General features: G+C 30.7%; 2 protein-coding genes across 2 annotated transcripts; one reads left to right on the forward strand and one right to left on the reverse strand.

Annotated features, from left to right (window-relative positions):
• LOC105156208 (probable peroxygenase 4) lies at positions 4553-8775 on the forward strand. The gene is made up of 7 exons (XM_011072280.2): positions 4553-4848; positions 4951-5061; positions 5156-5241; positions 7091-7185; positions 8037-8162; positions 8251-8394; positions 8535-8775. The coding sequence occupies exons 1-7, from the start codon at positions 4797-4799 to the stop codon at positions 8551-8553; spliced, it is 633 nt and encodes a 210-aa protein (XP_011070582.1). The 5' UTR covers positions 4553-4796; the 3' UTR covers positions 8554-8775.
• On the reverse strand, positions 11389-13023 carry LOC105156209. The gene has a single exon (XM_011072281.2). The coding sequence runs from the start codon at positions 12852-12854 to the stop codon at positions 11532-11534; it is 1323 nt and encodes a 440-aa protein (XP_011070583.1). The 5' UTR covers positions 12855-13023; the 3' UTR covers positions 11389-11531.

The raw sequence follows: 13665 nt of genomic DNA on the forward strand, positions 1-13665 counted from the left end.
TCCCACATTGAACCGTTAATCCCACGGGCTCATTGAATGTATGAGTATTTGTCTCTTTTTATATGAATTATTATAATTTATTATTATTTTTAATCATATTGATGTATTCATTAAAACAATATAATTTATTATTGTTCTTATTCATATTGATGTATTGGTTGATTCAATATATTACTATATATGGAAAGAAAAGAAAAACCTACAGTGATTAGTAAACTTCTGCTTAGATGATCAGGAATCACCCAAGGGAATAATATGATTTCTTCTTATGATTAAGAAAATGATTGAAAGTAAAGAAAAAAAATCTAGCAAATAGCGGAATACTAACTAATTATGGCTACCAGACGACTATTAACTGTTTTTTTTTTTTTTTCGATAAAGGTAAATTTCATTAAGTAAAAAAATTATAATAGTATAATACATCTTGCTTAATCTAAGCGGTTTCCTTGACAGGCTAATGAATCAACCATAAGCAATAAAGCGCACAAGTGCTAATATTAACTGTTGTTCCTAGAAGTAAAACAAAAATATTAGCCACAACTAAAATTCATTGTACATATTGCTGTATTAACTGTGATCAAAAGTTTCATTAATCAGTCTTATTTGGCGGAGGTAAACAATATTCATTTACTATGATTTTTAAATAAGTGATTTATAATTTATGAGATAATGCATTTTCTTTGTAATGAATTGACAATTTAATTTGTCTGAAAATATAATTTTATGATTTCTACTCTATTTTACTCTATTTTATAATGCATTAGCGGAAAGACCTATCACGTAAATCAATAGTTTCATAATAAATAAAATACCAAAAACAATGAACTAAAAATTATAAATTATTAATGGTAAATTAAAATAATTTTTTTTAAAATTTGGTATAATTACAAATACCTTCTCATTGTATAAAAAATTATAAATACCTGTTGAAATTAACGACCATCTAACAAATACGTCCTACAATAGTTGTCAAGCATAAGTTAGACGATCGTTAATATTAAGAAGTATTTATAATTTTATAAATAATAAAAAGATAATCATAATTGTGGCAAACCTCATGGAAACACATTATAATCTATCTATATCTTATCATTAAGTTAGACAATCGTTAATATTAATGTATTTTTTTATTCATCTTATAACTTTCCACTTTTCCTATTATCTTTTGATATTTACTTATTTTTTTATTTTTATTTTTATGCATCATTTTGATATTATTTTATTATAATTTAATATTAATTTATCATTTTTTATATACCTTATAAAACAATAAATATTTTAAAAATATTTTATTTTAATTAATATTGTAAATTTTGGACGTACATATGTGTGCTAATCTGACAAAACTCGAAAGATGCTTAGTCTGTGCTATTCGCCAACTGCTTTTTATATAATTTGCGGAAAAGATCAAAGCTAAAGCTAAAGGTGAGTCGTTTTACACTTCATCTCTGCTCAAATCATGGATGCGTGGAGTACCTGTCTTTCCTTTTATAGCTTTTATTTTTACTTTTGTTTTCTTTCTTATAATATTATTATTTTATCATTAATAATGTGGTGGTATGTTGATGGGATCTAATTAAATTGGTGAAATTGAGGTCCCATAACATAAGTTATGGATTCAAACCCCACCAATGTGTGGGACGTCATTCTACTTTAATAGTAGCTGTCGTTCTAGTTTAATAGTAGGTATTGATTAGATGTTATAGTTGTTTGATATAAATATTGAATATTAATAATTGTAATTGATTTTATTTAAAAAAATATTGGTTCATCCCTTTCACTTCAAAATATAATATGGTGGTGTAGTATTAAGTCATTAATATTTTTATTTAAATATCGCGAATTAGAATCTTAACACTAATGAGTTTGTCATTTTTACCTTTAGTGTGTTGCTCAAATTGCGGTGATTAAATCGAGCCATGCAAATACATTGATCAAAATGTCTATACATTAATTACTTTGAAATTTCAGGTTTGATGTAAGTAGGCGTCCCTCTTACACTGGTCGTAGACGGAGTCCTTGATTGATTTATAAATCTCACGTCCTTCTCCTCAATTTCTTGTGAAACGCATTTTTATGATAAGATCTTAAAATTTACACAAATTCAGAGTGTATAATACACTATGCGCAGACATCAATCACATTGAACACCATATCAAATTTACTTTGTTTCCGAAGAATGACAAGATAAACTAGTAAAGTACTTTTATATCACTTAAAGGATTGATATTCTTTCTGAAATTAAATTCTTGCCCATTTTTATTATGGTAATTAATAAAATCAACATATCGTTTATGTATTACTCTTCAACAGCATTAATAGTAAAAAAACATGCAAAAAATATAAGAAATATTATTAATACGGGACGTACTATATATTATGTATAGTAAAATAGTAAAAACAAAAAGTTAAGGGAAATTCTGGTTTTAAAATAGCTTTTTATTGTTATCTTACTATATAAATATTCTCACCTTTTTTCTTTTCATATTATACACACAATATATATATATATATATTAAACAAAAAAAATATAATAAAATTTGAAATAAAAAGTTGAACCTGGAAAAGCAAAAGCTAAATTGGGGGCAAGTAGATATTCCTTTGCCTTCACCCATAATAAAGGTTAAGTTGAGGAGGAAAAGAGGCCATTTTCTCTGCTTCTCTGTTTGTGTTTATTCATTTTACTTCTAAGCAACTGCTTTTATTGCTTTTCGTTTTAAATTGGATTCTAATAATTAAACCTTTAAGTTAAAATCACATTAATCTATATATATATATGTAATAATTCATAATATACTAGTAATTTATGATACACTCTGTGTTTGCAAATTCTATAATACTTTATTATTTAATGTCCGACTACGGACTTTCGAGTTTGTTGAATGCAAGAATTACCTTAAATCAATTAAATTCTTCCTAAAATTGATTATGAATGATTTATCGATGGTTGATCGTTAGGCATCAAAGCTCCAGTGGCTTGTCCAGGTTTACGAAGTGGTACCATGTATCTGGCAATAGGCTTTGATGCCATACGCCACATTTTAGCCTAAATAGGAATTGACTTGGAGCATATTGAGTACATCCAAGAATTTGAATGTACATAACTCGCCACAAAAAGCTTATAAGATGTTAGTCTAATAATTTTTAGTTCATGGGGTGTCACTGAAATCTTAGAATATATAAAATCTAAATATTTGGACAAACCAAAATGAAAAGAATTTCTGTTATACATCCATGTTTGACATGAACACATTACGTGCACATGACCTATTCTTGAAAATGAATAAATGACATAATTTTTATAAATGTATCGTACATATATTGAATGTTATCATTAAAGAATTATAAGAAAATTTTAATTAGGAAAAAGAAAGTGAAGAGGGAGCGAGAAACAAAAGAGGAACTCTCAATTACCGAAAATGCAATAGAGTACACACATATCGAAGTATCATGGATTTTTATTTTTATTTTTTCAAATCTCAAACTAAATCATCATAGAATGATAATATATTTACTATGTGATTAATTATTTTTTTTAAAACTATACAATAATTACAATATAAATATATTGTAATTAATAATTAATCAAATATATTCAAATCTAATTTTAAATTAGAATTTTGTGATGGAAATCTCAAGCAGATCAAAGTCTCAGGCATATATATCTTCTTCTTTACCTTTCGACCAGCCAGCCGCCAAAAATAATGTAAGTAACACCCCCCAAAAATAAAAACAAAATAAAGATAAGGGTAAGTGATTATGTGGTAGATGACATATGTGCCTCAATTATTTCATTTCTCCTTAGGACACATATGTACATGCAGAAGCATGTCCACACATTACCCACTTATAAATTAATGGTTTAATACGCAATAAATAATTTTTTATCATACTTTCAAAATATTATATATATATATATATATCTTATATTTATTTGTATATTGTATAGCATTTACTTTTAATGATACGAGTATATCTGCCACATTGACATATATGTGCACAGTCAGTTTAAAATTTTAAAAGAATTATTATTATTTAAAATATATATTAAGTAGATTAATAAAATATTAAAAAGTAAAAAAAATGAAAAAATAACAAAATAATGTGAAGAAAAAGAGATGCAGATGATCAAAAAGGAAAAAGAGACGTCGAAGTTGAGAAAAGAGAAAATAGGAAATTAAGAAGATTAAAAAAATATAATTAAATATTTAAAAAATAATTGATATATCAAAATTAAGACATCAGAAGGGTGCTCTCACTTTATACATAGTATTGATATTTTTTAATTTATATTTATACCATTATAAAAAAACAAAATTACTATAGACACGGTGATGGATTTGATACCGCTGCATTAATTTTTTATAATTTAAAAAATACACTTTCAACTGATATGATAATTAATTTATTTTATTTTAAATTTTATATTAATTAATATATTAATTTTTTATTTTTAATATGATGTGTTAATTTATATATTTTTAATTTTATTTATAATATATTTTAAAGTATGAAAAAAGGTATTATGGTGGCGGAAACCATATGGAGAAAACGCTGGTAGTGTTCTTATACGTGTACAGTGACAGACGGTAAGACCAAAAGAGTGTATATCTGTTGATTTCTTGACGGAAATCCCACAGGCTAATATTTCGAATTCGAATTCCGCAGCCGCTTTCTATAAATACCCAAAATCAAAACCCCATTTTCGTACAACCCAAACCCGTTTGCTTTACCCACACTGTTCTTTTTCTTTCCAATTCCTTCTCCACAAACAAACAGGTGATAAAGCAGTTGCAATGGCTGGAGATTCGAATTCCGTTTCAATCAGTGGGAGCACTAAACCCCAAGGCAAGAAATTGTATCATGATTCTTAGTTTCTCCCCTTCGAAATTGTGTTTTTGGGTTTTCATGATTTTCCTTGGAACTGTGGGTGATGACGGCGGTATGCAGGGACGGAGAATCATGATCATGATCATGATCAGACCAACGTTCTGCAGAAGCATGTCATGTTCTTCGATCGAAATAATGATGGCATCATTTATCCTTCCGAAACTTTTGAAGGTTTTTCTTTCTTTTTTTGAAAAAAATAGAAATTGAAAATTGTACTGGGTTTATTTGCCGATTTTGATGGTATTGGGTTACGTTGATTTTTCAGGTTTTCGGGCAATTGGATGTGGGGTTTTGTTGTCGTCTGTGGCCGCTGTCTTCATTAACATGGGTCTAAGTCGGAAAACAAGACCGGTAACTTCTCTTACTCTACAATTGTTGTTTTCGAGACCATTACTGATGATTGTCTGTGTAATTAGGGTTGTGAATTTGGGTAAAACAGATGATCGATGCATCATAGTCACTTTTTTAGTTCTAAGAACCAATCAGGGATTTGAATTTTCTTATATTTAGGACAACATATAGCGTCTGTTTTCAGCGATAGTGTAGAATTTTGATTGAGCCGCACCCTGTGTATAATAATTTAAGTCGGGAAAATCTTTGTCCAATTTTGGTCAATTAAATCGCATTATAATTCATTTATGGATAAATTATTTCGATATTTCCTGAAATTAAGTTTAACTATATAAAAAATTTGTGTCTTTTAATTACAAGCCTATATCCCTGGTGTACTTGCAAAATTTTGCCCCTGATCAGTAGGAAATTACTTCTAATTGTAACTATATTTTTAGGGGGTGTATGTGCAATTTTATAAAGTATATAGGATATTGTATAATTAGATTTAATTTTAAAGGATGTAGATGCAATTTATTCTTAAATTTGTTATAGGGATAACATTGCATTTTTTTGAGATTTGGTGTAACTACACATAGACTTTCTGTGGTTTGAAACATTAAATCTAAAATCCTGTTATTTGCATCCATCTAACAAATAGATTCCCGGTTAGTTAAAATTAATATTAATAAAAAAAACTAAAAATGAAAAGTGGTTGACTTATTATAGATTTATTTTAATAAATAAATTTTTTCAACTAAAGTACCTTTATAATGGTAAAAATATACCTACTCATATACATTAAAGTGTGAAAATATATGAGGGTAATTCAGTCAAAAAATTTATTTTTTTGTTAATATTAACAAATTTAGTGGATTTTGACGAATTGAATGACTTATTTATTAGACTTTCATAAAATTCAGGAGTGTTAGATGTAATTTTTCTTAAATTACATAAAATTTACATGTGATTACAATAAATCTCAAAGGAAAGGAGTATAATTATTCTTTTATTATATCATTAGATCAGACGACTTGGATTTCACTGAGTCGTGTGGTTGACTTTGATGATAAGGCAAATCCCGTTTGGACTATAATACTAAGGGGTTTTACTGATTTACTCTTTTCCCAGCCAAAATCTGCATTTAATTTTTATTTTCAATGCAGTACTATGTAGATTATGCTGCAAGACTTCCAAATCTAGACATGTGGGGTAAAACAATAAAAATGAAAAATCAAAGGATCCAGTCACGATGCTGTCAGTCTCAAGAAGCAGTTGCATCTGTAATAAAATAAAGACAGAAGTTTATATTTAAGTTGTTCTATATCATCATTATAGTATTGCTCAATAAGGATCTTGAATAAGTACGTGGTTGTCCTTTGAGTCTATTTCCTTTTATTTGTTATCATGGTCTTGTGGCATATGTCAAACATTTAGGAACAAAACCATAAAGTCTCCAAACCCCAACCCCACCCTAATAATAATAAAAAACAAAATATAGACAGTGAATATTTTAATGCAATTATGAGACATATACCACTAGTATGGAACGAGTGGTCAAATTGGTGTTTGCAGTATTTTCTAATTTTGTGGTGAGAATACTCATATATCCCCTTTATTTTTTAATGTACAGATTGAATTTTTTATTACAATTCCTGATGCATTTTCTATTTAGTTTCACATATACTTGCTGCGCCTATAAAGTATTTTCACTAGATAAAATTAATGACGTAATCTTTATACAGGCGGCATGTACATGCAAAATAAAATAGAAAATGCAATATGAATTATAATAGAAAATCCAATCCGTTTAAAGTATACTTTGTAGAAGAGTTGTATGAATTTTATCCTTTGCTTTCCTTCAAAACAGGGTAAACCCTTTTCTCTACACTTCCCCATTGAGGTGAAAAACATCCAAATGGCGAAGCACGGCAGTGATTCTGGTGTCTATGACAAAGAAGGAAGGTACATATATATATATATATATATATATTAATAATAGAAATGTTAAAAAAAAACTCTATGAAATTAAAGTATCAAATATCCTTGTAATATAAAATAAAGTTAAAAAAAGCCCTTCGTATAGAAATTGGGCCACACGTGCTTTGACTGCGAATTGGCTATGAAAGCACCTTTTTTTTTTTACATTTTTACCCTTCTCTCACATCTAATATATAATATTATATATATGTATTAATAATAAAATATTATAAATAATTATTTAATAAAAATATTATATATATTTATTAATAATAAAATATTATTTTATATAAATAATTATTTAATTAATATTGACGATCTTCAATCTAAGTCATTATTCACTATTCCTTTTGCAATTTACTATAATTTTGAACCTAGGACACTGTTTACTTCCATGCGGTTTTTGTTTATGCTATTATTTTCTCAAATGTCTAATTTGGATGTCTTCTACGATGCTTTTTCATTCTTCTATGTCATCGACATTTTTATTTATTATTTCTGCTAGGAACGATCTTGGCGAATGAATTTGTCTTAGTTTCTCCGCTTGTCCGTGCTAATGCCCTACATTGTCATGAAGTTACATCAGTTTACGTTTGCATTGATGATTTGGAATTGACGATTTCAGATTCATAATGACAAATTTGCAAAGTTTATTTGGTTAATTTTTAATGGACTTCAAAAACTTTAGCTCCTATTTCTTGAGGTACTTCTTGAATGATTTTGGTATATTTCAGATATATCTAATATGAAGTCATATGAAATTTTCATTCGTTGATACTTTCTTTCAAATCCACATTCTTCAATCCACAATGTTAAATAGTAATCTCTTCTTGAAGGTTCCTTCCAACAAAATTTGAGGAGATCTTTATAAAGTATGCACGCACGTATCCGAATGCCTTGACATCAGACGAGCTAAAAGCTTTCATGAAATCCAACAGGGAGCCAAAGGACTATGGAGGATGGTACGTCGAAAAAGACTCTTAATTCAACATATCCCATGTTATTACACTCTCTCCTATGCATGCAATAAACTTTGGATTACATTGTCAGGTTGGCTGGCTACACAGAGTGGAAGATCCTGTACAGCCTCTGCAAGGATGATAATGGTTTGCTGCACAAGGAAATAGTAAGAGCCGCTTACGATGGAAGCCTGTTTGAGAAAATGGCGAAGGAGAAAGCATCAAAGAAGCAAAAGTAATTCCCAAAACACGAAATAAATTCTACTACGACGACTTCTTATCTTTTTCTACATTCCTTGCTCGGAAGATTTGGTCGTGAATAGGATGAAATAGTTATGTCGGTATATATATCATTCTTTTTTTTTTTTTCTGCAGAATGACTTCTGATGTTTGATGAACTGAAGATTGTGCAGAACTATACACTGCTCTTTGACTTCGAGCATTGTCCTATGCTGTATGTGTATGCTGCAATAAAACTTACTGCTGAATTGTTTGATTTCTCTGAATTCTACACAATTCTTTTCTGTATATACAGAGACTGAGCCCTGTTACATTGTACGTAAGAAAGAGGATTGAAATCTAGTGGTGCCTTATTTTAAGACATGCTATTGTGTTATGTCTGGATGTAGGTCTTAATCTATGCAGATTATATTTGTCCTAAAGCGGTTGAAACCCCTATTGGTTTTGCTGTCTACTCTTAATCCAACTGTTGTAATTCAATATTAAAGGGGTGTTTCAGATGGTTTAAATAAAAATTTATTAACCTAACGCTGAAATAAGGTGAAAAAGAGTGTTTTGGTTTATAAATGTTATAAAATATACCCATGATCAAATAAAAGGTAGGTTTAGCCCAAAATCGCCGAAAACCATTACTGGAAGGCTTGGCCCATACCCATTACCCGGTCCACTACTCATCCGGCTCGATTTTTTGTCTAATTAAAAGGGTCTCCCTCTCTCTCTCTCCAAAATAAAACCCTAAACCTAATTTCTACCTTGTGCCTCCTTGTCTCTCCCTTTTTCTTATCTTGGATTTCTCCACCGCCGTTTTCTTCTCTGTCCGATATCAATGTTCCTCACCTATATATCTATCTCCAGTGGCTTTTTAGTAGAAGACCACAGAATAGAAAAACCTCTACTCCCACTTTCTCTATTTTTCGATTAGAAGTTCTTTGTGAATTGTTTTCTAGGTGAAAATCTAAGTGAATGGTACAAGACCTTTGTGGTGTTGGCCAAAGCAACCGTAGTGGCTGCCAGTGTTAGTAGGTTTTGGGCTCTTCCCTTCCGGATCTGGCCCCTGAGCTTCTTTCTGTTTTGGTAGATTCATTACTGTTTCTTTTAAATTTGTAATTATTCATTGTTATTTTTCTATTTTCTAATATCGGTCTGTATAAGAGTTTTACAAATCCACGATTTTCTGTAATAGTTGATTTAGAGTTTCATTATTTGGGCTCACTACTGGTGGATTCATCCAACAATAACTTTTGTTTTTGATTGTTTAAATTAATTTGATTTAAACCAAAAGTTATAAGTAATTTCCTACAAATTTCTACAACTTATTGATAAAATTGTGGATTTACCAAATAAGCTGCATAAATCAATAGGGATATATCTATAGTTTTTGGTTTGTATCAACTTAATTTAAGTATTTTAAAAATAAAAGCTATAAATAAAATATATTCTTTTTTTAAATCTTAATCTCATTAAAATTAGAATTAATTACAATTAAACCCCCTCTAAAAATGCAAAATCATACTTTCTTCCAAAAATTTTTAAAATTGTTACATGCGCTCTAAAAATTCTCTGTTTACATATGACCCTTTTATTTTAGTTTGAAAGGAAAATGTTGATATCAACAAAAAAGAAATTATGTAAATTTTCAATTTTTTCCACTCGTGTAGCATTCTCATTTATATTTTTGTACTTATAAGGGAATAAATGTAATACATATACAATATAATGGAATGAGGTTAACAATATTATTACATTATACTTACAAATTATTACATGAAAATATTAAATAAGGGATAAAACTGAAAATTTATATAATTTCTTGTTAATGTTAACATTTTTCATCCAAACATTACAAAAGAGGATTGGATGTAAATGGTGAATTTTTAAAAAGAGTGTACATATAATTTTAAAATTTTCTTAAAAGAAAAAGTATAATTTTATATTTTCAAAACGAGTCTAAGTATAATTAATTCTAAAAATTAATAAGTGTTTATTTTAAGCAATGATAAATAGTCCCAAATGTACAAAATTCATGGATGAATTTAACATATGGAACTACGAGTGGGCAAGCTATATCCACTCTACAAAATTGGCCAATCTGGATTTTAGATTTATGGTTAATTATGCTTTTCTCTCTTAAGATTTGATGTAATTTTATTTAGCACTCATAAAATTTATTTCATTTAGTAAATAAATCTTTTCATTAGTTATAATTCACTGCTCAGTTAATATGAAATGTCAACACTATTTTATGAGCCATCAATTGTATCATTTTAGTCTTAAATCATGGAAAATTCTACTTTCAATACCGTTTAAGACAAATCTGAATCAATTGTAGGAAAAATATAGTACTAAAGTTAGTATAAATAATAAAAAAAATATATGGCATTATATTATTCATCCCCATAAATATTACATTGACACCCTCTTTACTTCTTGGTAATTACAAGACACCCTTGAAGGCATTTCTGTCATTGAAATATTAAATTAAAATTTAATCTAGTCAACAAGAGCATTTTTTAATTTTTAAAGTTGTCGGGGTGGTTTCTGTAATTTTTTAAACGACAAAAATGATTCGTTTAAAAAGACAATAAATGAGAGATCGTAAATGTAATTACACCTTTTTCCTATACTACAAATTAATACAATTTTCAGATGGCGATATAATATTAATATTATCAATTGAAGTCAAACAAATCAATGTAAACACTTAAACTTTAATTATAATTAATTAATATTTGTAATGATATTAATTGTACACAAAGTATCTATCTCATGTAGTTCTTAATATGATGAAAATATTTGTAAAAGCTTTTAGTTTTTGATGCTTTACAGTTTTATATTCTAAACCGACGAACAATAACCATTGAATTATAATTATCCATCACAACATGTATACTATTTTATAACAAATATTTCAAATTGCTTCATAGGCCATTATTTCCATATATGAGTAAATGACTAAACCGTCAACAGAGACATTTTTGATCCAAATAGATTCAGTGAAAAATACTATAATTTCAGATTGAATTTCTTATTGTAATTCATATGGCATATTTTATTTCACTTTATATATAGATGCAGAGGAAATTACAGGGATTTTAATTTCATGGTCTAAAAGCAGAAATTTTCGCACACAGTTTATCTAACGAGTCCCAAGTTGAGAATACCCCACGAATTCTGCGGCCAAGACCTCTCCTTGGCCTTCATCAGCAACACCCTAGCCCAAGCAATCCAACCCTGCCATGACATCCTCTTATCCCATGGGCTCCCCCACTCCAGCATCAATCTCAGCCCTCTTTCTGCCGCCTTCTCCGCCGCTTCAAAGCTCCCTTTCCCCAAATAAATCTGACCCAACACCACATGAGCCTCCCCAACGAATGGGTTCTTCTCCACACTCCTCAGCAACATCTCCTCCGCCCTCTCCAATCCCATCTCCGCCGTGTTGCAGACGGCTTCCCAGTACAAATCCCTTGCCACAATCTGATCCTTAGAATCAAGGACTTTGGTGCAGCCCTCCAGGACTGGCGGAATTACCAGCTCCAAGTCTTCATCTCTATCTGCTGGCAGCACCCTACCATTCTTCATTTCTATTGATCTGAATATCTCTTCTTCTCTGACTATCAAAGTGTATATTGCAGCCATTCTTGATATGGAGTTCATCCAAAGCCCCGGCTTGCCATCTCCAGGCCACAGAGATGTCAGAGTAGCATTCCCGGAAAACTCGAGCCGCCCGTTGGAGTTCTCGAACAAGACATCCTGAAAGCTGAAGAGCTGATCACTGAAATCCGCCATTGTCATGAGAAGAAAAACGGCGACAAGCCTCCTTGAAACCAGCACATCTTCGCCGGTCTTGATGTGCTTCACTTTTATCCCTTCTGCGGGACAAATTGACTGGAGTTTCACCCTCCAGCCCTCTTCTTCTTCCTGTTCTCCTTCTCTAATCTTATTAACACTAATCTCGGATGAACGGAGGTGCTCGATGAGCTCTGCATCTGTGTACTGAAAGAGGAGAAAGTCATGAATGAGGGGCTGCCGGGGAACAATGCAGAAGAGGTGAACCAACCGCTCTGCGGCAGGCCCGACGTAGGCGCAAACAGTGTCGCGGCCGGCGGAAGAAGGTGGGAATATGGCGAGATTGACGTAGGAATTGGAGTAGGCAGAGTGGAAGAGCCCGCAGAGGCAGACTGCGTCGGGTGCCTTCCACATTTTGAGTATGCGGTAGACACCGAGGAGGTGGTCGAGGAAGCTACCGTGCTTGTGCGGCCCCGCCCCCCCCCCCGCCGCTCGCAGCACCGATACAAGGCGTGGCAAGTTCTCATCAACCGCTTCGAGCTCGCCGCGCAGGAAGGGACGGGCTGATTCCAGTAGTCTTTCCAGGTGATAATGATCATCATGATTTGAGTGGTGCTTCTCGTGATTATGAGAGAATGTTAGAGAATTCGAAGGGGGCGGAGGCGCCATAGCCAGTGTTTACAGAATCAAGAAAAAATGGTTGAGAGATTTTTGTAGATTTTCCCGAGAGAGAGAGAGACGTGAAGAAGTTGGAATCGACAATTTCTGGTGTAGATTTTTGTAGATAAGACTTAAGAGGCGATGGAAAAGGACACGATTACGAGGCGGAATGTGTATGGGAGGGTGGAAGAGATAAGCTTCAGAAATGACATTTCGTCTGCAAGTCCCATACAGTGTTTTGAAACTAACTGTTGACTGGACCGTGTTTACATGCAGGTATTAAGCAGTATATCCGACCTAATCTTGCAAAGCTGCCCATTTATGCGCTAATTGGATGGCCCGTTACTGACGACCAAAGCCCAATATATCCGGCTTAATCCTGCAAAGCAGCCCGATTATTAATCACTAATTCAACCGTTGAGTCAATGGTAGTAGGATCAAAACGTCATTTTTATATAATAAATAATTATTAATATTTTAAAAATAATATTAATATACTTTTAAAAAAATCTCTGTTTTTCTTTGACATTAATAATTTAATAGAATACATAATATAATAAAATAAATTCAAAATTAAATTAATAAAGATCAAATACAAAAAATAATATTACACATTTTCAAACTTAAAAATAATCTGATATACTAAATTATCAGAAATAATAAAACAAAACTAGCAAAGTTAAATTGAGAAGTGAAATTAGGACTTTATATTTAGAAGTAACAGAAATAGTTAAACTGAAAATAAATCATCCCAATTTAACAGATTTAATGCACATTTCCAGAAATAATATGTTATTTTTTTAGTAATAACATGAAATCA

This window comes from Sesamum indicum, linkage group LG2 (genome assembly GCF_000512975.1).
Source record: "Sesamum indicum cultivar Zhongzhi No. 13 linkage group LG2, S_indicum_v1.0, whole genome shotgun sequence".
Classification (NCBI taxonomy): domain Eukaryota; kingdom Viridiplantae; phylum Streptophyta; class Magnoliopsida; order Lamiales; family Pedaliaceae; genus Sesamum; species Sesamum indicum.